The 25,677-nt window shown below is 43.5% G+C and overlaps 1 protein-coding gene across 4 annotated transcripts; it reads left to right on the forward strand.

Moving 5' to 3' along the window:
* Positions 1 to 1,750: 1,750 nt before the first annotated feature.
* On the forward strand, positions 1,751 to 24,994 carry FEM1C (fem-1 homolog C). Of its 4 annotated transcripts, none has more exons than XM_081880474.1 (3): positions 1,751 to 1,834; positions 15,091 to 15,807; positions 23,105 to 24,994. In XM_081880474.1, the coding sequence occupies exons 2-3, from the start codon at positions 15,264 to 15,266 to the stop codon at positions 24,412 to 24,414; spliced, it is 1,854 nt and encodes a 617-aa protein (XP_081736600.1). In that variant the 5' UTR covers positions 1,751 to 1,834; positions 15,091 to 15,263; the 3' UTR covers positions 24,415 to 24,994. The 4 variants fall into 4 exon arrangements, with proteins under 4 accessions (XP_081736600.1, XP_081736598.1, XP_081736599.1 ...); XM_081880472.1 differs by lacking the exon at positions 1,751 to 1,834 and adding an exon at positions 14,188 to 14,402; XM_081880473.1 differs by lacking the exon at positions 1,751 to 1,834 and adding an exon at positions 14,644 to 14,742.
* Positions 24,995 to 25,677: the final 683 nt, after the last annotated feature.

A 25,677-nucleotide genomic window follows, 5' to 3' on the forward strand; every position in this document is an offset into this window, starting at 1 on the left:
TTAAAAGATGTAAAAGGAATCACACATGCAAACTTGTACAGTTATATAAAACCCAAGGACAATGCTCACCAATCTCTGTGTGTGTCAGTAGAAATTTAAAAATTGCAGCTTGAATTTACTCAAGGAAAAGGCAAAAAAACCCATTAGGGGAGAGGAGCTGGCTTGTAAAGGTAAAAAAATAGCAAAAGGACCCCTGGACAGTTAAGTCCAGTCAAAGACAACTATGGGGGTGTGGTGCTCATCTCACTTTTCAGGCCGAGGGAGCTGGCGTTTGCCCGCAGACAGCTTTCCGGATCATGGCCAGCATGACTAAACTGCTTCTGGCACAACGGGACACCGTGATGGAAACCAGAGCGCATGGAAATGCTGTTTACTTTCCTGTTGCAGCAGTACCTATTTATTTACTTCTGCTGGTATGCTTTTGAACTGCTAGGTTGGCAGAAGCTGGGGCCGAGCAATGGGAGCTCACCCCGTCATGTGGATTCGAACCTCCGACCTTCTGATTGGCAAGCCCAAGAGGCTGAGTGGTTTAGACCACAGCGCCACCTGTGTCCCTGGCTTGTAGAGACATATTTGCACTATAGAGGTGCTGTACTGATGATGGCTCTGTGTGTATAGAATCATAGATGCATAGAATCACAGAACTGGAGAGTTGAAAGGTACCCTGAGGATCATCTAGTCCAACCCCCTGCAATGCAGGAATATGCAGCTGCATGTTTGCTTTCTATCTGCTCAACCTGTACATTTTTGGATTAGCAGCTTTATTACAAAATGACTTGTCTCCAATGATGCTGAAAGAGGAGTGGGAAGTGGGAAGGACCACAGGATTTGTTCAGATGACTCCATTGATCCACACATTTACAGATGGAGTGGATCAGTGCTCAGAGCCCCACCCTGCCATGGCCCCCAAGAAGAGTTTGGATTTCATATCCCGCTTTATCACTACCCTAAGGAGTCTCAAAGTGGCTAACAATCTCCTTTCCCTTCCTCCCCCACAACAAACAGGTGAGGTGAGTGAGGCTGAGAGACTTCAGAGAAGTGTGACTGGCCCAAGGTCACCCAGCAGCTGCATGTGGAGGAGCGCAGACGCGAACCTGGTTCCCCAGATTACGAGTCTACCGCTCTTAACCACTACACCACACTGGCTCTCCAGTCCAGATATGCAGCATGAAGTTTGAAACGGGAGTCTACATGCGTAAAGCCTGTATGCACATAGGCTCTTCATTCAGCTAGAAATCCTGCTTTCTCTAAATAATAGTATGCCTGGGTATTTCAGCTTTGCTGTTGTTTTATTTCAGCATGTACTGCGACTTAATATACCTTTCCCGGAACAGCAGAACAAGAAGAATTTGCTTACGTGAGGCTCCTGGGAACCAAAGAAAAAGAGAAGTAGCTGAAAGTGTTTCAAGTTCTTTCTTCAGGGAATAGAGCTTTACTGGAAAAGGGGGTAACAGACACTGGCTGGCAAATGATCAGCAGCACAAGTTGTTCTTGCTCCGAGAAGCAGCAATCAGTGCCCAACATACCACTAGAGGTGTCTGTTGAGATAAATGTTGTTTTTCCTTGATTGGAGGAAGGAGCCTTTGAGACCATAGAAAATGTGACCAGCCCAATGAAAATGGTACCCTGAATAGGCTGTTCTTAACCTTTTAACCTTGCTTAGAGAAAAAGAGGGCTATAAATAAGAGATGTGTTTTGCAGTTGTGGCATGACACTTTCAAAGCAGTGGCAAAGAACAGCCAGCAGAAGGCTGGGAAATGGATGTGGGCTTGCAGCTTGCAAATCTCATACGTTAGAAGTTTAAGGGATTGCTCCATTGGACAACTAATTGCAGGTAAGAGACTTTCCTATACAGAGGTGAGTCTGTGCAGTTTCATGACATGCACTGGTATTGCCGATGCATTTCCTGGTAGATAATGCATGAGATCACAATTTCCACCTGATACTGTAAACACTTGAGGCTCCATTTGGTTACTCTAGTTTTACAAGCTCTCAATGTGCTTTTTATGCTGTTCTCTCTGAGCAAGGTGTTAAGACAGGGATGTTGAATCAGCTCACTGTGGAAAACAGGTCTGCTTTAGAAAGCAGACTAGAGGAGCTTGGGGTAATCATCCTTGTTGTGGAAGTATGTCTGTGTAAGCCATGTGCTACACACCACAAGCAGTGCGAGATTCCAGGAATTGCAGGTGCACTTACCACGATCTGTGTTCCCTTTTGGGACAATGAGGCACAGCAGCTACTGTGGTGTCTTTATGATATATGGTTTTATTTACACATAGACACAACCTGCACCTAGGTGGAAGGATTGCAGAGCATTGACATCATTTGAGAGTCTGGCTTCCTGCTTAAGGGCAAAACCAGATTCAAACTACAGCAAAAAGCCATTTCCTTTGTCTCTTAGTTCCAGCCTGTTATCCTCAGCTCACACAGAGTTCTCCCCTCCTTCTCCTTCTCACTGCTAACTGACTCCAAGTACTTCCCACCCCCAGCCTGTGTCATTCAAAACTGAAACCCTAAACCTGGCCTTTGCCTCTGCCCATTAGCACCCAGCAAAGAAGGGGTCCCAATCCCCCTTGCCCAGCAATCTTGCCCTCTGATTGTTTCCTTGATGGGCCACCACCAACCTTTATCCCCTGCTAAACTAGAGCCTAGGGCTTGCCGATCAGAAGGTCGGCGGTTCGAATCCCCATGACGGGGTGAGCTCCCGTTGCTTGGTCCCTGCTCCTGCCCACCTAGCAGTTCGAAAGCACATCAAAGTGCAAGTAAATAGGTACCGCTCCGGCAGGAAGGTAAATGGTGTTTCCGTGCGCCGCTTTGGTTCGCCAGAAGCGGCTTAGTCATGCTGGCCACATGACCCAGAAGCTGTACACCGGCTCCCTCTGCCAGTAAAGTGAGATGAGTGCCTCAACCCCAGAGTCGTCCGCGACTGGACCTAACGGTCAGGGGTCCCTTTACCTTTAATGGCCCATCCCATTGACTCTGTGCTCTGGCTTGGCTACTTAGCATCACTAAATCCAGGGGTTTGCTGTGTTTGGCAAAGTTCAATCAACCTTGATTTATTCTAACCCAGCCAGATGGGTGGGGTATAAATAATGTTTTTTATTAAATTATTTATTTACTATCTGAATATTTGTTACAGCTAGGAATTAAATTCCTGGGATCTGGCACCCAGGAATTTAGGGGAATCTGGCCCCCCACCAAACCCCTAACACAGGCACTCCTAAATGATCTTCTGTACATAATTGTGTTGGCCTTTATTAAGGTGAGTGCAATCTTTATTTTCTCTGAGAATCCCCATTAGTAAAAATGGATTGTAACAACAATCTCCCTGTAAAAAATATTTCTTGGGGGACGGGGAATGATCAAGAGCATTGTGGCTGAGCAACTGCAGACATTCCTGAATAAGATTGACGATCTGGATCATGGGTAGGCAAACTAAGGCCCGGGGGCTGGATCTGGCCCAATTGTCTTCTAAATCCACCCCACAGACGGAATCAGCCCCACAGTCCAGGAATCAGCATGTTTTTACATGAATAGAATGTGCGTTTTTGTTTAACATGCACCTCTGGGTTATTTGTGGGGCATAGGAATTCATTCATTTTGTTTTTCAAAATATAGTCGTCGTCGTCCCCCCCCCAGGGTCTGAGGGACAGTGGACTGGCCCCCTGCTGAAAAAGTTTGCTGGCCCCTGATCTGGATCCATGACTGTCTGGGTTTAGGCCTGGGTTTGAGACCAAATCAGCCTTGGTCATCCTGATAGACAGGGGGGATGCAAACCTGCTCTTTCTTCTTGATGTCTCAGTGGCTTTTGATATCATTGACCATGGTATCCCTCTGGACTGACTCTGAGTATCGGTGGAACTGTGTTATGATGATCCTGTTTCCGCCTGCAGGGTTGTGTCCAGAAAGTAGCATTGGAATTTTGGAAGACTGTGTGTGAGCAGCCTTTTGTCAACCACACCTGGAAAGAAAAGCAAATGTTCTCCTCCACCTTGTGCAGCATCAAAACTGCAAAATGATGTGGATTAATGAGACTATTTCAACTTTTCACAATTCTTCCACAAGGATATTAATATCCCTGCCCTATTTGTACTTCCATAGAAATAGCTATTAAATTGGCATATTTTTTTAAATTCGTGCAATATTGAAATATCCAAAGGATAATCACCCTCCTGCCAGAAAACCAGCACTTGTGTCTTGGGAGAGATATATTCTGTTTATCTGTTAGGTAACTACAGTGTAAAACAACAGCATTTCACTCAGTTATTCTACATCCTTCACCGCTGTCATCGCCCAGTTTCTTCTGATTACTGGAACAGCTTAACATTAAAGAGCCAAATGTTGCCACATGTTATGAGCAATTGGAAATGTTTTTGGCCCTTCCCAAGGGTGTACAAGAGGACTCAATTACTTGAGTCATCATTGCTTGCAAACCTCTCTTGCTAGCATTTCAGGCTCCATACCACTTGCTGTGTTAACCTGTTGCATTACGTGCAGCGAGTGTTTTGTAAATATCTGAGCAATCACCTCCATCGTCAGCAAAGGTATGACAGGAGCAGAGATGAGTAGGTAGTAAAGTTTGCTTGACAAAAACACAAAGCAAATGTCACCACTCAGTCGTCGACTTTCTTCATATTTACTGAGCAGGCCATGAAATCGGTCCCAAATATTCCATGCTGGGCCAGCAGATAGCCATGGTTCTTGTTCCTTTATGTATGACAAAGAGGACTCACAAGATTCTTCTTTGCTTAGGTTGTGTACATACAACACACCGGAGATCCTCAGGCTCGGATTCCTAGATGTTGTTGTACTATGTCTCTCATCATCATCCCTGATCGTTGGGCTAAGATGGCTGGGGCTGATAGGGGACCCAAGGTTGAAGAAAGCTGCCATACACTTACAGCATATTTAAAGCACATTGCCTACACCAAAGAATCCTGGAAACAGTTGTTTGTTAATTGGTTGAGGAATTGTAGCTCTGGAAGGGGTTAAACTACAGTTCCCAAGATTCGGGGGGGGGGGAATGTGCTCTAAATGTTTGGTGCACACACAGCTCTAGTTTGGGTGATAGCATCCCCACCCCTGCTTGTGCAAACTGGTTGGGGAGAGGGCTAAGAAAAAACCACATACAAATAGGTAGAAATATTTGGGGGCCAGAATGCTTCAGCAATGGAAAAGAACCTAGAGGCATGTGTCTGCCTGCCAGTGGATCTTCCTTCCAGTACTGTAATATAAAACTCTCTTGAGTGGGAGCTGCCAGTTCTGTTTGAAGAAATAAGAGTGTGTAGGAGCCAAAATGTTTATTTACCTCCACCCAGTGATACCTTGTCATCTGAACTTTGACCAATTTGGGTTAATGCCCAGTACTGATTAAGGTGTGCAAAGCTGTCCTCTTTTAAGCCGGGGAAACAGTGAAGTTTTTAAAGTGTCTCTCTATTTGTGCCAGTGAATAGCTGTACATTATCTGAAAAGTATTTCTTTGTTCAGTTACGTGTATTTTCTATACCCCCACTCGATCTTAATTTAGCATTTACCCAAGCAGAATGTATTTTAATTCCTTTAATCTTTCCTCATAAATTAGCACAACTAGCTCCTTAATCAAGTTAATTGCTCTTCCAGGATTTCCCTCCAATTAGTCTTTCTCTTGTAGATACTAAGGTCCACAAAATGTATTCTGTATTCTAGCTAGAGTTTATAACTATACACAGAGGAGCGTATCCTGAGGATGCTGATGCTTTGAGACAGGATGTAGCTCCTGCACCACCTGTTACCTGATAATCCTCAACACCTATAGCCTAACCAGGAGAAGGTGGCTGCATCTTGCTTTATATCTCGGGACCAAATGACATGTTATGAGCAAATGCTTCGGCCTTTGGCCATAGTGTAAAAGCCAATTCTGGAGAGGGTTCTCAGGACTAGACAGGTGGCACACAGGGACTGGGTATTCAACCTCTTCCCTACACAGTTTCCTGCTCTCATTCAGAAAATCCAAATTTAGCGATGAAGGGAGAGTGTGGGCTGCCACTTGGATGATGTTGTGTGGATGCCACAAAAACAAGCAGAGACCCAAGTAGCTTCAGATTCACATTAAACTCCACTGCAGATGAGCCCTGGGTGAGAGTACCTGGCAATTCAGTTGAAAGGCTAAAGCAGCTGCAACTGCACCCATAAGGAAGTCAACAGAATAACTTTGCCTGCTGTGGGGAGAAGTTGTCATTAGAAAGGGCATAGAGCAGACTGCTCTTTGGAAAGTATTTTTAACCATGGAGAATTGTGGTGTACTGCCACACCTGTGGCCTAAACAGCCATAGTATACACTGGGCTCATCCTAACCTCCTTTTGTGTTGCATTTCTAGGCACAGGTCCATGCTCAAAAGCTCCATGTCTGAGATTTACATTCATGATATATGATATGAATTGCATTGCATTGCCCTGGTGCTTTCCCTGTGAAAATCTGCTCTTTACTGCTGAATCAGAGCAAATGACAATCCTTTGGAAACTCGAATTGCCATTTGTTCTGATTCAGTGTTAAAGAGCAGTGTTTCCTGGGGAAAGTGGCGAGGCAAGAAAGAGCACTCAGACACAGAGCTTTAAAGGGTAGATCTATGCCTAAAAGTGAGAGGCAAAAGGTGTGTGTGGATAAGCCCTTAGTTTGGTGGTTGTGGTATTCACCTGACCTCCAGTTGGTTGTGTTGCTGACACTTACTAGGAGGTCCTGGGGTAGGTGTGAGTCAGTGACAGAGCTCAGTGCAGTGCAAATGAACTGCTGGGAACACTGAATTAGCTCTGCTGGTACATTTGTACCTCTCTGACCTTGCCCCTCCCCTTCTACCTCCCAGTAAACAGCAGCGATGTGACCAACCAGAGGTCAGGTGAACACCACCCCAACATGTACTACTGAATATACTTAAGAGGAAACATAACACAAAGAAAGGCACAAAGCAAGTACCACCTCTTTTACATCTTGGCCTGTTGTGGTATTGATAGGTGCCCCATTAGCTCTGGTGCAAACTTAAGCAACAATTCTGAAGCAGCTTGCTTGATGCTGATTCAGGAATCTGCAAGTCTATTCAAGGGTGTGGTGGTGTTTTGCATGAGAGGCCCAGCAAAATGCTATCACTAGTGACTTACAATGCTTTTTTATTTGTCTGCACTGCAGCATGTTTGTACAATATTAGACTCCCAAGGGGAACTGCCTTAACAGCCATTTGCTGAAAGGCGGAGTAAAAAAGAAAATTTGCATCTGACCATGTACGGTGCAGTCACAACTAAACCCTGTAATTCCACAGTAATGTATAATCATAATGAAAGACAACTTCCCGAAAGAGCAAACTGGTATTTTTGCTGGTTTTTAATCTAATTTATCTCTAGTGATAAGGACTAGAAACTTTCTCCTCACCTATCCTCAGGTTTTTGCTAGTCATATAGCATCATAGGTTCCTAACATTTTATAATACTTTGTTTTCTTTTTGTTTTGTTTTTTAAAAGATATTTATTAAGATTTTGCATAGTAAAACAAATATTCAACAGAAACATTATAACACATACGAATACAAGAAGAAATAATAAGAAAAAACAAAAGAAAGAAAAAAAAACAGAGAAAAAATAAGAATCTAGTTTTTTACTTACTATCTTTATAACCCTCTTTCCTGACTTCCTCCCATCTCCCTTTTCTGTGTTCCCCTTTACACAATCAAATTCAGCAATTCCTTACCCTCTTTCCAATCTTATTTAATATTATACATTTCCACCTATTATGTCTTCGGTTTTCCTTTCCTTTTAAATCCATTTATCACATGTTCTTTGTAACTTAATCCCTTATGTCATTTATTAAGCTTCAACATAATTTTACTCTAGTCTTACCCTTTTTTTCTTAAAACATTTTTGCATATTTCTTTTTACTATGTCACTGATGCCATATTATCTTTATACTTTGTTTTCTTTTTGTATCTGTTAGGCGTTTGTGCATTCTATGGAGTTGTAAGTTAGCTTTGGGACTTTCATTGCAGAAAGCAATGAATGAATGCAACAACCAATAAATCACCCTTTAAATTGCTGTTGATGATGGAGAATTGCACATTTCCAACATGATGAAATAGCACCATCATACAGAAGCTGCAGTCTTGCACAACTCAATGAGGAACTGTTAAAAAATTTAACTGCGAGTCAATGAAACTGGTGTAGCAGTGGAGCCAATTGATATTAACCCCCCCCCCAACACCAGTTAGAACTCTCTCTACTGCATTTTGCACCAAGGTTGGACTGTTAAGTGTACTTTGTGCTAGACATAACTGCAATCTTGTTTCATTGTCAGGACTGTCATATCTGGAGACAGGAAACCATTTTATCTGTGGTCAGCTTGGGTTGTGATCACATTTTAGTTTTTGCATCTTGTCTTGTAGTGAAAGGCAGCTTGAATATTTAAGCCATCTGGCCTAATTAAGATTATTGGACCTGCAGGCTATTTTAAAATAGTCTTTGGAATTGCAAAGCTGAGGGAGGCACACTCTAGTCTTTGCCATTGGACAGGAGACTAAGGGCCAATGGAAGTTTCATCTTTTCCTCCCAGGAGGAACAGCGTGGCAAAACAAGCCTAGCTTCACCCACTGGCTCCAGCTTTTCCCCTCCCTGCTAGAAAGAACACTCAGCTCCAACTGTCAGTTGTTCTACACTTGCAGAGCTGTAGGGAAGTACACTCTGGTCCCATCCATCAGCAGGAAAATAATAGCTGCTGGGCTGTGTGAGTTTGCACACATCTGTCTACTGTTTTCTGCCTTGAGGATCATTCATTCATAAGGTAGGATATAAATCTTCTAAATAAATAACAGTGCATGTTGTTCAATATGTTCAGCATCTGACACACTGCCTTTTTGAAAAAAAGCTCTAAAACATTTCTTTTACAGTGACTATAATACTAATAATGTATAAAGCGCTATATGCTTCTCCTCTTCTTCTGGTGTCCTCCAATGTTTTGGTCTGAAACATCTACCCCATCTACCCCAGTTAGCAGGGTAGGGATGGGAGTTCTGGTCTAAAAAAATCTAGAAGGCACAAGGTCAAGGAAGCCTGGGTTAACCTCAGCCACAATGACTTTTCCCAAGCTACTGACTGCATGATTCTGTGCAGCTAGGTGACCTTAATTCAGTACAGTGGTACCGCGGAGTAAGTACTTAATTCATTCCAGAGGTCTGTTCTTAACCTGAAACTGTTCTTAAACTGAAGCACCACTTTAGCTAATGGGGCTTCCCACTGCCGCCGCATGATTTCTGTTCTCATCCTGAAGCAAATTTCTTAACCCGAAGTACTATTTCTGGGTTAGCGGAGTCTGTAACCTGAAGTGTATGTAACCTGAAGCGTATGTAACTCGAGGTACCATTGTAATGTGCATGTTCACATCTCACTCTGTACAGGAGTGGAATACCAGAGAACAACCCCAGTTTAAGCTAGTAGACATGTCTGGAGGGTCCTCTACCTTATCAGCATATGTATTTGAGATATTTATAAATCGCTTTTCAAGCAAAACTCACAAATATCACACAAAGAAATATTAAAATATTAGGATGCTAGAGCATAAACTAAAAACATATCGTAAGATTGCAAAGCGGTAGTGACACAGGCACCCTCTAGGCAAGCTTGCCTACAAGGACACCTCAGAGTGAGGCCAGGAGAGCCTGCTGCTCTAACATCCCTTTGTTGGAAGCAAGAGGGAAGGTACAGAAGCAGGAGCTGGGAGAAGAGATGAGGGTGGCAGCAGCAGAGGAGGGTGGCGGCGGCAGGGAAGTGTGACACAGCCTGCTGTCAGAGGTGGCGTAATGTCTTGCACCAGCCCTGGCTATAAGGGAGAAACATGTTTTCAAAATTATCTATCTTCTCCCCCTAGGGCAATGAGCACTCAAGGTAGCCCTGTGATGTTGACTCAGAGGCAACTGATACTGATATGAATACAGTGGTACCTCGGATTACATACACTTCAGCTTACATACGCTTCAGGTTACAGACTCTGCTAACCCAGAAATATTACCTCGGGTTAAGAACTTTGCTTCAGGATGAGAACAGAAATCGTGCTCCGGCGGAGCGGCAGCAGCAGGAGGCCCCATTAGCTAAAGTGGTGCTTCAGGTTAAGAACAGTTTCAGGTTAAGAATGGACCTCCGGAACGAATTACGGTAAGTACTTAACCTGAGGTACCACTGTACCAATTATTGGGGGCAGCTGTTGCCTTTAGGCTCTGATGTTTGTGGGCTTCCCAAAGGTACTGTGGGGAAAAGAATACCAAATGGTCCTCTGGCCTCATCCAGAGCTTGGAAAGTTCATTCTAAAAAGGAACTAGCTCTAGTTCTTCAAAAAAGGAACTAATTCCAATTCATGTTTTTCCCTTTACAGTACTTAAAAACAAAACAAACCTGTTCCATTCATAGTTCAGCTCGTTCATTCAAATGATCCTTGGCAAAAAGAGGGGAATAAGAGCTTTCTGAGTGTTACAAGCTGCTGAAGCATAACATATACTTCAGAAGTTGAATGTAAATTACCATATTTTCCCATCTATAAGATGCCCCCTATTTTTTGGGACTCAGATTTAAGAAAATGAGGAAAGATGTATGGGTGTATAAGACACCCCCTAATTTTTAAGGAAAAAACCTAGTCTTATACACAGAAAAATAAGGTATTTATTTCCCCCAACAATTATTATTTTTGAAGCTTAAAGGCCTGAAGAGTCTAAAGAGTAAAAAAAGGGGAAAGTGAATGAACTTGAGGATGAGCTAGAAATTGTTCAAAGTTCTACCCCAAACTGAACTTAATTCACTCAGCAATTATGAAAACTTTCAGATACAGTTCAGAGGTTTTTGAGCTTAAGCAGTGAACTTTGTTAAACCAAGCTATTTAATTCCAAGAATTAGTCTTACCTACCCTGTGGGGCTCATTATATTTTTATTTCTGTACTGCAACATTTGACTTAAGCCTATGATGATGACATCATCAGAGCTGTAAGGATCATGGCCATGACCTTTTTAGCCCAGGAGCAAAGTGCTAGGTCTGAAACTGCTCATCTAATGACAAACGTGATTAAGGTGCAGAGGAAGAAGTCACTAGCTCCACACCCTAGAGCAGTTAGCCAGGATGGAGCCAGGCCCTTCTTAGAAGCATACAGGACAAACAAAACCATTTTTAAAATTGGAACACATTTTGAATCAAAAGAGAATTGGTAGGAAAACAAAAAAGTTGACAATGAGCATAAACAAAAGCATACCCTCCAACATTTCTCTGATGAAAATAGGGACGTCCTATTCATACCCTCCAACATTTCTCTGAGAAAAACAGGCATATGCAGTGCTATTTTTTCTAGAAAAAGAGGTGCCGGAACTCACCATTAACACCTCCCTTGTTCTCTTAGAATAGGCACAGGCAAACTCGGCCCTCCAGATGTTTTGGGACTACAACTCCCATCATCCCTAGCTAACTGGTCAGGGACGATGGGAATTGTAGTCTCAAAACATCTGGAGGGCCGAGTTTGCCTATGCCTGTCTTAGAATGACAATGGTGCCTACCTGAGAGGTGCTGGAACTGAGTTCCGGCTGAAAAATGGCTTTGGGGATGTCCTATTCCATACCCTCCAACATTTTCCCAATGAAAATAGGGACGTCCTAGCGAAAAGTCGGACATTCTGGGATTAAATGAGAAACCAGGACGGCTTCTATAAATCTGGGACTGCTTCTGGAAAATAGGGACACTTGGAGAGTCTGAAGGTTGATATAAAACAACTTATTGTTGTCAGTTGTTTTTAATGCTCTAACCCACCCTCGGACCTTACAGTGAAGGGTAGGTAATAAATAATAATAATAGTAATAATAATAATAAAAAATTATTATTATTATTATTATTATTATTATTATTATTATTATTACAACAAATACAAAACCTGGACTGGGGATGTGTGGTGGCTAGAGTGGGACACAACTTCAGAATGATGGAGGAAACAAGGAGGCAGCTAGAGAACCATCCTCACCCAGATAAAAGATCAATGCATTCAGTATTTGTAGGACGTAATCCAAGATGGCTTGGAATCTCCCATAGGAATGCTGTTGCTGTTTTGTTAGCTCCCTGAGAACAAACAGGTTTTGTATACTGATAACAGCATAAAGTCATGATCTGCCCTTTAGCTTTTATGTGATGGTTGCTTTTAATAGGCTTTTATTTTTAATGGTATTATCACTGATTAGTTTGCCACTCTTGGCTCCTTTGGCATGAGATATACGTGTAGTAAATACATAAATTACAGTCAACTGCTCGTATTGCACCAGAGGGCTTCATCTTTTGCAAGCGACTGTGGAGCAGACAGTGCCAGCTGGCCCTAATCCTGCATCTTGCCAGAGGAAGGCAAATACCCCTTCCCACAATTCAGTGCCACTTCTCATCCTTTCAAGTTTTGATCTACAAGTTACAGCACTGTAATGAGACACCCAACCTGCCCCCCACCTCTGAAACTGTGGCAGGACTATCACAACTGTTTCTATTTTAGGGTTGTTTGCTTTTGTTGTCAAGAATTCTGCCACTTTATCCTGGTGGTGGCTAAAGCTTAAAGTAGCTTGTAAACAAAAAAAGACAGGAGACCCTAATGCAAAGTACCTGTAATTTCTAAAAAAATAAAAACCAACCCTAGCTTTAAAAAAATATCACAGAAAACAGTGTCCCTCCCTACGCATAACCCAAGTGCCTTTCCTCTTTCATGGTTAGCATGGCGATTAATCAAAGGCATCTCTTTGACACAACTTGGGTCTTCCTTTTTTCTCTTTTACTGAAGAACAGGGTATTTTAATGTCATCTTCCTCGCAGAGGTGTCTGTGGAGGGGATATACTGATTGAAAATGTCTAGTAAACTGGATCGGTAGTTGGGTTCCTATTGAGAGTATTTGGTGAGCTAACATTGAGAGTGTTGTGGTTGGAATGATCATTCTGTGATATTATGCCAACGGACAAAGCTGTATTGTAACTTTTGAATAAATGTGAAAAATTTAAAAATAAAAAAATTGAACATGGTGTAGGAGCCAGTGGTGGTGTAGTGGCTAGAGTACTGGACTAGGACCTGGGAGGAGACATGGGTTAACAACATCCCCATTCGGCCATGAAACTCACTGGGTGAGCTTGGGCCAGCCACTGTCTTGTCTCTGCCTAGCCTGCTTCACAGGGGTAAAACTGGGGAGAGGGACAATGGGGGACATGGGCTGGAAATCTGAAATAATAACAACAACAACAACACCCTGAACATTTCAAGAGTGCTTCCTCTGTACAGTTGCATTTCCCCACCTTTTAAAAGTGCACCTTATACAAATTAGGGAGAAACGAAAAACACCTGACCTCCCCCCCCCCCAGCTTTGGCTACAGATCCTTTTGGCGGCTAGCGGGCAAATTCTGGCGACTAGCGGCCCTTAACTCTCCTCCTCCTCCTCGGTTCTCTGCCCTTATTCAAGCCCACGACACACGTCTGAGGGAAGAAGCCCCTCAGATTCCTCCTTCCACGTCCCACAGGCCAGTGGCGGGAAGCCGAGGGGAGGCAGCGCGACAGGCCAGGCGACACGGAGCCCGGCTCCCCATAGGCCGCGCTCGCTTGGCGCCCGCCCGCCTCCATTATGTGCTAATTTAGCCCCGCGCTGAGCGAGGCTCGGCTTCCCCGAGCTTTTCCTCAGCCCGGAATAGCTCGGCAGCCCCCCCCCCCGGCGGCGGACGCAGCGGCAGCAGCGCCACCCCCGCCTCCCCAACCGCTTCCCTCAACCGCCTTCGTGCTTGCGCTCTCAGCCCAACTTGTCCCCTAGCGAGTCCCGCCTCCCTCCTGCCCTGCCGCGCGCCTCAGGAGGCTGGCGGGCGGCGCAGGGGCGGCCACCCCTCCACTCGGCCTCGAGACGGGACGCAGCAGCAGCAGCAGCAGGGTAGGCTGCGCCGGGTTCTGTGTTCGTTCGCTCGAGCAGGGAGGGCGGGGAGGAGGAGGGAGGAGGCTGGCTCGTTGCAGTTGGGAGCGCCTGTCATGGAGGAGCTGCGCCGCGAGCGGGGCGCGGCGGCGGCGGCGGCGGCGGCGGCACCGACGGCTGGGCTGTGAGAAGCGGCGCGGCGGTTGCTCTGAGGAGACGGAGCCGGGCCTGCCTTTCGGCCGGGGAGGTAGTTGGCTGCAGAGACCAGAGAGGGAAAGGGAGAGAGAGAGAGAGAGAGAGAGAGAGAGAGAGGCTCCTTCCTCGTCCTCCTCCCTCCGCCTCCGCCCCGGCCTGGCTCTCAGGCGTCGCCGAGGCTCCTCCTGCCTTGCCGGTCGCAGCGAAGGGCGAGCGGGGCGGTTGGAGTTTCGGCGGCCGGGCAGGCAGCGCTGCGGTTCGGGGCGGGCGAAGGGAACGCGAGGGCCGAGCAGGCGGAGGCGACGCAGGTGAGGAGCGGCTGCGCGGCAGCGGAGCTTTCTAGGCGACGTCGCCCGCCCGCCCGCCCGGCCGCCTGCCTGTTTCCTTTTGGCCGCGGGAGGCTCCCCCGGGGAGAAGTCAGGACAAAGGGGGCGGAGAAGCGAAGGGCGTCCTGGGTGGCTCCGTGCCCGGAGCGCAGCCCCTGCGGGTGGGCTGGGGGTCGTGAGCAGGGCGAAGCGCCTCGGGTGTGGGGGGTCGTGACCGTGGGGGTACGATGGGGCCATCTATGCCGTCAAACCGTGTAGGGCAGGCGGGGAAATTCCTGAGGGCGCCCTCCCAGCTGAGGGCGCACTTGAAAGCTTTCCTTTTGTGAGTCTTGTGATATTTCGGGCATAGGTTCGGATCCCAGCCTTAAAAAGTTCTTCGCCTTTGCTTCTTCTTTTTTGTAGCCACCAGGTGGTGACAATCCCGTGTCAGCTAGGTTGTCTGAACCCAGGTGGGCTCAGCAGACAAAATATGAGAAGTGGCAAGAATAATTTGCATCGGGGTTCCTATCTCCCTCATAGTCATCTCAAAAACTAGCATTTGTTGCCTGTAAATGTTCATATCCAGGTGCCTTTTTCTTCTGGGGACAAGTGGGAGGGACAGTATAACCAAGGGTAATGATTGTATTTTGAGTGTCTTCACTTAGCTGTCAAACTTTGTCTTGTTTTCTAGGTTGCTGAGCATAGTATTTGCTTTAAGAGGTCTCGTGTGAAAGCTTCATGCAGTACACAGAGGCAGCACATCCTTGGAGGAGAGTGTGCAGGGAGCAGCTTCAACTCTGTGGTTCCAGTTATCCCATTATCTGTGATTCTGAAGAACAAGTCAGAGAGAGAGGAAGAGACTAAATGGATCTTAAGACAGCAGTATTCAATGCAGCTCGGGATGGCAAGCTGCGGCTTCTCACCAAGTTACTGGCGAATAAAACTAAAGAAGAAGTGGCCTTGCTGGTGTCAGAAAAAACAAATGGTGCCACACCCCTTTTGATGGCAGCCCGCTATGGCCATCTTGACATGGTGGAACATCTACTGGAACAATGCAGTGCTTCTATAGAAGTTGGTGGCTCTGTGAATTTTGATGGTGAGACTATTGAAGGTGCACCACCATTATGGGCAGCATCAGCAGCTGGCCATTTGAAGGTGGTCCAGTCTTTATTAAATCATGGAGCATCTGTCAACAATACCACTTTGACAAACTCAACACCTCTTAGAGCTGCCTGTTTTGATGGTCATCTAGAAATTGTAAAGTATCTTGTGGAACACAAAGCTGACTTGGAAGTATCAAACCGCCACGGGCATACATGCCTTATGATATCGTGTTATAAAGGGCACAAAGAAATCGCTCAGTATTTGCTTGAAAAAGGAGCTGATGTAAATAGAAAAAGTGTCAAAGGTGAGTTCAGTATCCATTTTCAGCAGTGACTTTTAAAGAACTGTTCAGAATGTTCATTTGGTTTGACAGTTCAAAGGTTCAAAGTCCAAGCTTAATTCTGTCCTTGCTAAATTTTCCATGCTGCATATAGCATTCCTTTAGGTTTCGTTTTTAAAGGGAATTGTTCCATAGATTATACTCTGGTAGTGTTGTATAGTTACAATGATGTGGTGATAATTCCTTGTTTTTTAAAAAGCAACATCATACAGAAACTGGATTATTTTGGATCATTGAATGGAAGAATTTAATCACTATTAATACAGGTAATACTACAAATACAAATTGCATTGGCATTCTTTAGGCATCACCACCCATTATCTAAACATATCTATCTGCCTGCTAGGTATAGTAAGGAAATATCCCATATTAGTCTTATCCTTATAGTTGTAATAGAATTACAATAAAGGGACAGTGGCACTGTGTCACAACTGAAGCCTTTGTTCTTCTTGTTTACTATGTTGACACTTTTGGTCAGCAAAATTGTTCTTTGGATTATTCTCGTGATTGTAGTTTACTCGTCCATTTGTTCTAGACATGACATTGCTTTTTTATTACAGTATTTTCTTTTCTTTCACATTTTTACTAGTTTGCTAGGAATGTTTATTGCTTCAGAGAGTCACAAAGACTACTCTGCCCATCCTGTCTCTGACTCACATGCATCTGACCTCCCTCACTACACTAATCTAAAAAACAGGACGTATAACCGAGAGACTGTGCAGTCCTACACAGGTCTACTCAGCAGTAAAACCCAGCCTTAGTCTTACGAAAATCCATGGGCTTTGGTTCAATCATTTCCACTATGTAATAACAAATATTGTTTGTATGCTATGTAACTGAGAGTAACTGAGAGCACACTGGTGTAACTACAAATCAGGAAATTTCTAGTTTTGACTTGTTTCTGTTGTGAAACCCCCCCCCCCCCCGACAGTTGCTTAGATTCCTGGATGCAATATAGTGAGCGGATAAATCAAACTATGATTATGTAAATTCTTCAAACAGTCCACAGCTTTATATAAATACTAAGTGTTATTATTATTGACCAGCTGGATCTTGTTTGTGACTTACTGGTGTTGTCTTTCTTCACTCTGCTTAATGACTCATAATTGAAACACAAGTTCTGCCCTTATAGCAATGTGAAAGGAATTCTATTTTTATAAGCAGAAGAAGCATACTGCTGTCACTGACACTCGGTAGCAGAACTTTACCCCTTTCTGTTATTTTAATTTCTCAGTATTATTTTAGTACATTAACTAAAAGAACTGTGTCATGGTCATGGATTCTTTCTAATCGAAGCTATGCCAGGTGAGAACCCACAGAAACTTTTATGGATGTCCTTTCCTAAACATTGGAGAGTGACACTGCTGGTTTATTGGCAAATGAAGCTTACAGAGTTGTTTATCCTTGATGATGCTCTTTTTCCCCAGTTGGTGGAATAAGAGTTTTGGCCTAGAGATTAAAAAAAAAAAAAATCACCAGAAGTTGTGACTTCATCTATTTTTCTTCGTCATAGGTTCACATAATATTAATTTTATTGAAAATAAAATCTTAATTTTATTATAATTATTAATAGAAAAAGTAATTATCTCAATTCCCACATCAATATATTCAGAGGGTAAACTGGGGAATAATTTTTTGTAGCGACCAATTTAACGTGACTGCCAGTTTTGGACTTTGAGTAGTATTTTGTGCACATCTGTACTGTGAGCTCTGAAGTTTCAAAATAACACAGGAGGTAAATATTTCAGAGTTTTTGTTTTCATGCAGTATATATGCAGATTGAGTATAGATGTCTTAAAATATCTCGATTTCACCTTTAAAAAGGTAGTCTTATAGCTCAGAAAGCAGTGGGTGGTCTCCAGTTAACTCATTCTGTCCATGCAAGCATTTTCACTTGTCCAATGGAACTTCTCCCTTCTCTCATCCTTCCACGTGCCCCTTACTGTTCTGGGTTTCCCCCCAACCCTCTGGAACCGATGTAGGGAGGATATTAGGCATGTGCAGGGAGAGGAGACGGGAAGTTCTGTTGTGGTAGTGGAAATCTCTGTGCTGATGGAACAAGGTAGTTAGATACCATTTGTAGTCCTTTTTTATATAATGCATAATGGGTCAGTTACATGATGCTTTTTGTTTCAAAACATGCATAAATGTAGGTTGGGGCAGTAAGGCCTGTCTTGCCAGCTGGGGAGCACTCTGGTTTCTGATTTCTAAAGGTACTTTGAAGCAGCTCGCAAATGTAGAGAAAATACACATTTTTTCCTTAACTGTGCTATTCTATGAAATGTATAGAATAGCACACTTAATGAACAAAGCAAGCTCAGAAATAAGCTCAGTTGAATCCTAACCCCTGGCTAGCAGTGGCAAGATTTGCTGGAGCTATTCACCTAGCCACTGCAACCACAGTCCTGCTGCCTGTGCTTGGCAGGGTGGGAGGGGGCAGGAAAAATGCCTCTTCACTGTGCCAGCTACCAGGATCATACCCATCTGCCATGTGATGGCAGCATACCAGCTCATCTTGTGTCAACCCAGTCCATCCCCATAATGCCTCATTTTGGGGGGTCTCCATTGTAGTAGTGATAGTGCCGGTTCTAGCTTCCATCTTTCTGCTGTTTGGGTGGGCATATTGAACTGCAGCTCTGCCAGTGGCAAAACTCCCCTGCTGGTGCAGGCTAGTGGAGCCAGGCAGAGCTGGATGGAGGGACACCTTTGCTGCATCTACACTCGCTCTGAACATGGCCATTGGGCATTTGAATTGCTCTGTTACTCTTAGACAGATGTGGGCAGGAGTGCAACCAAAGTCTCCTTGCTGCAAATAGCAGTAGCCTGGAGACTTTAACAGGTTGGAGATACAGGCAGCCCTCCAAATGTTGCTGAGGCTGATGGGAGTTGAAGTCCAACGGTGTCTGGAGAGCCATGCTTTTTAGACAAATCTACCAAAGGGTAATTAGCTGTTCTGAACCTATCAGTTTTATTCAGTTCCTGAGAAGCACTTTCTTCCACCATATGTCCTCCACAGTGGTGATAGTAAGAGCAGTTTCTGTCTCAGGTTTCTATTTCTGGCTCTTTTCTCTAAATCCTTAGAAGATTGTGCTGGCAGTATGTGGAGGAGCTAGCTTGTTTATTATGTTGTTGTTGAGCTTGATCCTGCCTTTTGAAAACTCCTAGGTTTGTGTGGAACAATTTATGTGCCTATAGTATAGTTGTAATACAGTGTGGTGGTGTGTGTGTATTACATGAAATGATATTTAAGATATTAGTTATTTGGCAAGGAACCTAAAATGTGTGTGTCCAGCATATTCTAGAGCCAGACAGAAGAACCATGTGAATCCCTTCTTTGTTAGTCATACTGTTGTGCTTATATAAACCTATCACATTTTTGTGATCTATGATTATCACTTCGGAGTCTATCCATGGCAACATTGTCACTTGGAGAAATATTAAGCTGCATAGATTTAGAGAGATTTTATTTAGGAATCTTTTAAACATTATTCAAGGACTAGGAAAATGTTATACTTCTTCCCTAGTGGATACTTTTAGGAAGAAGGCAAACATGTTAGGTTAAATATGAAATTTACAGGAAGCTAAGCATTTCACATGATATATTTTCATTGCACAGATAAGGAAGTTGAGTGAAAACTAAAATATATGCATCACAATCCTATGCAGATTTGCACATAAGTACTTGCCCCAGAGTCTGCCACGACTGGACCTAATGGTCAGGGGTCCCTTTACCTTTACCTTTTACTTGCCCCTCTGAATATTCAGTATGTCTTACTAGCAGCTGTTACCTCAGGCTGCAGTCATATGCACAAGTGGAAGGGTAGTCTTTCAATAAGGTTATGAGTTACCGTATATACTCAAGTATATGCCGATTTTTTCAGCACATATTTTATGCTGAAAAAGCCCCCCATGGCTTATACTCGAGTGAGGCGGCCGGCCCAAAAGGAACCCTTTCTCACCGCTGGTCCCGCCCCTGCCTCTCGCAAGGGCAGGCACAGGAGCCGTGGTTGGGAGAGGCCCTGCGGTGCGCTGTGCTTCTCCCAGCTGCGGCTCCTATGCCTGCTCTTGTGAGCGTCAGAGGTGATGGCAGAGGGATGAGCGGCTTGAAAGGAGCCCTTTCGGGCTGCTCCTTCCTCCTCCGCCACCTTTGCCACTGTCGGCAGCGGAGGAGGAGGAATGAGCAGCCCGAAAGCAGCCCTTTTGGGCTGCTTGTTCTTGCTCCACCACTGCCACCACCACCAGGTTTGTGGTTTGGTGAACCAGCTTATACTCAAGTCAATAAGTTTTCCCAGTTTTTTGTGCTAAAATTAGGTGCCTCAGCTTATATTTGGGTCAGCTTATACTCGAGTATATACGGTAATTATTTAAGGGTGAAATCCAGTTTTCCACCTAACTCTTGGGATGGGTTTTGATCCAGCAGAGGTATCTGTGAATGTCAAAAGGGGGAAGCATTTTTCTCCCAATTCTCTTTGCTGATGAAGTCCCTCACACCACTTTTCATAGTGTTCTAAAAGGTTCCCTGATCCTCTAGAACAGATTTGGGCAGGCATTAGAAGGTGAATTAGAGAAAATCTCATCCCCTCCTCTAATGTTAGCAGAGGCCTGTGCTAGAGCAAAAGCTGCCCTGCAAGTGAGAGGGCAGCATTCAATGCATCTTATTCTAAATAACTAAACAATGAAATGTGGTGGTTCTGACAGGACATGATTAATGCATGTATTATGGCTTTCAGAAAGTTAAAAATAAAAAAGGCACATTGTCTGTGATTCAGAGCTTAACAGATTTATAGCCAGTAGTAATATACTTGGGAAGATGACTACACTCTTGTAGACATTTAGTTGTACTCTGTCCATGATTGTACACTGGGTTACTTTACCAACCTGTTAAAGAGTTAAGATTTTGGTGAGCTGGCCTAGTATCTTAAACTATGTGGCAAGTGAGCAACCAAATTCAATTCCTGTGAAATGGTGAACTATTAGAGAGAAGCTGAATCTGATTCTTCAGTGAAATACTGGCTGTGTTTTATCAACAGTAAGTTCCTTCCCCAAGTTGGGACGTAGGGACATGATCCCAACACAGTGCTTCTGTGCTGCATTATTACCCAGCCATGTATAAGCTAGATGTTGAGTAGTATTGGCATCAGTGAGCCATGTGCATATGAATTGGTGTAAGTGGAACAAATGTCAGTAATAGGTATTTCAATTTCAGCTTTTTACATCCTTTTCTTAAGCTATCATGCTTTGTGCTTCCTATCTTTAAATACCTTCTTGGTTGTCTTCCAAGTTATCTCTCCCTGCCTGTCCACAAAGATCTGTCTCAGGGCCCCATGTGAACAATTTCTTGGACATAATGACTTTTCATTTTCCTCATAGCAGCATTCTTTTTTGAAAACTCTCCCATTATTTTGACTTCACAGTAATACAGTAGTGATGGGGTGGGACAAATAGGCAACCAATATCCTGTTTGTGGGTTTTTTGCTACACACATACAGAGGGCTTTATTACAGAAACATTTTGTAAGGCATGTTCAGAAGGCTATCTACTAAGAAATTAACCCAGTATAAGTGGAGGGAAGCAGAGAAGTATTAGAGTACAGTGACTCAGGCTGCAAGCTTTCACACACATTGTGGTATAAATCCAATTAAAGAAAGTCAGACTTCTTTCTAAATAAGCATGTATGGAATTGTGCAGCATATCTCTGTGCTGTTCATTTGCAAGGGAGTACCTGAACCTATTTTTTCCTTGGGCAAGCTGGCATATCTGTTCCATCTTGCTATTTCAAGCAGCAAACCAGTACAGCCACTCATAATAGGAATATACTTGCAGTTGAACTATAACTATTTCAAAGGCAGTCTTTAAATTTATTAGAAATAATTAAACAAACATCAGCTGTAGTTTCAGTTGCCTAATTGGATGCAGATTTACTCCCCAATTTGTGATCTGAGACATCACGCTGGAACAGATACCTACAAACAAATATATTTGTAAAATTGTGCCGTAACTGATCATGTCAAGTGGTGGGATGGAATACTTCCTGTTGCAGGATCTGCTTACTTGTAAATGCTCCAATCTGCCCCTTGATACAACAGAGAAAGATGCTTACCCGCAGGAATTTATTTATTTTGATAATTATTTTACAGTTCTAGATATGTGCTGACTGCAACCCCACAAACAGCAATCAGACTCTGCATTGATTGTGAAACTTATTGGAGAATTCTTCTTTCTCCTATTCACAATTATCTAAAGTGGAGAGGGGATTGCTACAGTCACTGCTATGACCTCAGAGATTTTGATGCTCCTGAAGTGCCTTGAAACTGAGTGACATAATAAAGTTAGGCTTGTGTAGAGCAGAAAATTATAGATAATTATTTGAACTACGCAGGTGGTGCTGTGGTCTAAACCACTGAGCCTAGGACTTGCCGATCAGAAGGTCGGTGGTTTGAATCCCCGCGATGGGGTGAGCTCCCGTTGTTTGGTCCCAGCTCCTGCCAACTTAGCAGTTCGAAAGTACGTCAAGTGCAAGTAGATAAATACCTTTTGGCAGGAAGGTAAACGGTGTTTCCATGTGCTGCTCTGGTTCACCAGAAGCGGCTTAGTCATGCTGGCCACATGACCCAGAAGCTGTCTGCAGACAAATGCCGGCTCCCTCGGCCTATAGAGCAAGATGAGCGCCACAACCCCAGAATCGTCTGCTTCAGGTTACAGACTCCTATAACCCAGAAATAGTACCTCAGGTTAAGAACTTTCCTTCAGGATGAGAACAGAAATCGCGCAGCGGCGGCAGCGGGAGGCCCCTTTAGCTAAAGTGGTACCTCAGTTTAAGAACAGTTTCAGGTTAAGAAAAGACTTACAGAACGAATTAAGTTATTAACCCGAGGTACCACTGTAATATGTATTGGGAAAACATGGGGGAAATTTTAGCTCCAGCAGAACAGCTGCAGTGGGATGTTCTGGCAAAATGCTGTGAGCTTTGTGTTGGAAATATAAAAGCCCACATATTCAAGGCTGATTGTTTTTCTTAAATTTAAACAGGAAGATTATTAAGTGACTAATAAGGAATGTTACTTTTCTTACATGTTCATGACTTAGATTAAAATGCCACCTTTGTCGATTATTTGTCCACTGCTTATGATGTGTAATTTTATCATTATTTTAATGACTAACATACTTGATAATTTGAATTCTGTACAGCCATAATTCCTTCATTGTTTCTCTGAAAATGTGTCATAGCATACATGATTTTTTTGCTTTCTTTTTTCCATAGGAAACACAGCATTGCATGATTGTGCCGAATCTGGTAGCCTGGAAATAATGAAGATGCTTCTCAAATATTGTGCAAAGATGGAAAAAGATGGTTATGGAATGACTCCCCTTCTGTCTGCTAGCGTTACAGGTCACACAAACATAGTTGACTTTTTGACCCAACATGTTGAAACTAGCAAAGTAGAACGTATAAATGCACTGGAACTCCTGGGAGCCACCTTTGTGGATAAAAAGAGAGATTTGCTCGGTGCTTTGAAATACTGGAAAAGAGCTATGGATATGAGATACAGTGATAGGACTAACATACTGAGCAAACCTGTGCCTCAAACGTTGATAATGGCCTACGATTATGCCAAGGAGGTGAACAGTGCCGAAGAGCTAGAAAACCTTATTGCAGACCCTGATGAGATGAGAATGCAGGCCTTGTTAATTAGAGAACGTATTCTTGGCCCATCTCACCCAGATACGTCCTACTATATTCGGTACAGAGGTGCTGTCTATGCAGACTCTGGAAACTTCAAACGATGCATCAATCTGTGGAAGTACGCTTTGGACATGCAGCAGAGCAATTTGGACCCCCTGAGCCCTATGACTGCGAGTAGTCTGCTTTCGTTTGCTGAACTCTTCTCCTTCATGCTTCAAGACAGAGCAAAAGGCCTGCTGGGCACAACAGTTACATTTGATGATCTCATGGGTATACTGTGCAAAAGTGTCCTCGAAATAGAACGTGCCATCAAGCAAACTCAGTGTCCGCCTGACCAAATACAGCTCAACAAAGCCCTTTCCATCATTTTGCATTTAATTTGCTTGCTGGAGAAAGTTCCTTGTAGTCCCGAGCAAGATCATTTCAAGAAACAAACTATATATCGATTTCTTAAGCTACATCCTAGAGGAAAGAATAACTTCAGCCCACTCCACCTTGCTGTTGACAAGAACACCACATGTGTGGGGCGCTACCCAGTTTGTAAATTTCCTTCTTTGCAAGTCACTGCTATACTAGTGGAATGTGGCGCTGATGTAAATGCTAGAGACTCTGATGACAACAGCCCTTTGCACATATCTGCACTGAACAACCATCCTGACATCATGAATCTTCTTATCAAGTCAGGATCACATTTTGATGCAACAAACTTGCATAAACAAACTGCTATTGACTTGCTGGATGAGAAGGAAATGGCAAAGAACTTGATCCAGCCCATCAACCATACTACACTGCAGTGTCTTGCTGCCCGTGTAATTGTGAATTATTGCATAGGTTACCAAGGGCACATCCCAGAAAAACTTGAGAACTTTGTTTTGCTCCATAGATGACAGTCTGACAATAGGCCCTTGGTACTGTGGGAGCACGAGTTAGTAACATCAATTGTTGCTTTCTCAAGCACTGTAGTGATATGCCAGCGATACACCATCATTCATTCAGCTTGGTCCATCCTGCTCATTGGCTAAAGCATTATCAGAATCAGATCTGCAGAATTGGTTGCCCAATATTTAAAACAAACATACCATATCATATATTTTGTGGATTATTTAGAAATGTAATGCTATATTCGGACTCACTAAAATTTGTCTGCCAAAGGCTTGTCTATTCTGGTTTAGTTTGCCTGTTGGTTGTTTGGGACTGAACTGAATAATTTTCGTGGTGTTGTCTTATTCTTACTGGTGTGTGGATTTTATATAGTTGGGAAGTCATCTTTTTGTTCTTGCTTGAGCATTTCTATTCTTTTTTCTAATGGGTTCATTGCTGAACTATACAAGTTGTATGGACTTGTTAACATTTGCAATTACCATAAGTGCTTTTATCCTCTCTATGCACTGGCTTGAACATGACTGTTTGTGTGTTGGCATATTTCTATGCAGCAGTTGGCCATTGTCAGTTCTGACACTGTTTTCTTGCAGTTTGTTAGAGAACTCTTTGAAAATATACCCTTTACAGTTTGACATTTCTTGAAGACATCAGTCAGCTGTCTAAACTCATATGACTTTTTGCCCCCAGCTTTTTCTGCAGTTGCTTTCCATTTATTTTTCTAGAGTTGCGTGCTGAATTTGGGAGTAAAATGTGTTCTTGTTGGCAATCCCACTTTTAAATTAAGTCTGAAAGTCATATAAATATGTCTTGCTGCGAGGAGAGAAAGGAAAGGAACTGCCATATTCTCCTCTACACTAGTGTCTTGCTTGAGCTGATTGTGTGACTAGGCATAGAGAGTCCCCCCCCCCCCCCAAATTTAACCTGAAACTTAATCATACAACTCAGTGAGTACTAGATCAAACATAGTCTGAAATTACAACTCAAGATTCTTAAGTACAAAAGAAACTAAAGCATGTTGGCATGATGCTTGTCAGTCCAGATCTAGCCATCAACTAGTATAATTAACTATATGGTTGTAATCAGTAGCCCTCTGCAGGGGCTTCAGAAGTTTAGTAGTATCCCCTTCATTTTCAAATAACTCTTACAGATAATTTGCATGCATTTTATTCTCTAATACCTTTCAGCCATATTTATGGAAAACATCAGAGGCCATGTTGAGTACATAGTCTCGACTGAAAGCTATCTATTTTTATAATACTTGCACAACA

The sequence above is a fragment of the Podarcis erhardii genome (assembly GCF_964252035.2).
Source record: "Podarcis erhardii genome assembly, chromosome: 11".
NCBI lineage: Eukaryota > Metazoa > Chordata > Lepidosauria > Squamata > Lacertidae > Podarcis > Podarcis erhardii.

What these genes read in the sequence shown, in the direction of transcription:
- FEM1C (XM_081880474.1), top strand. Translation starts at nt 15,264, where the DNA reads ATGGATCTTAAGACAGCAGTATTCAATGCAGCTCGGGATGGCAAGCTG. An exon ending in AAATAGAAAAAGTGTCAAAG is followed by an intron (nt 15,808 to 23,104) that starts GTGAGTTCAGTA and finishes TTTTTTCCATAG; the next exon opens with GAAACACAGCATTGCATGAT.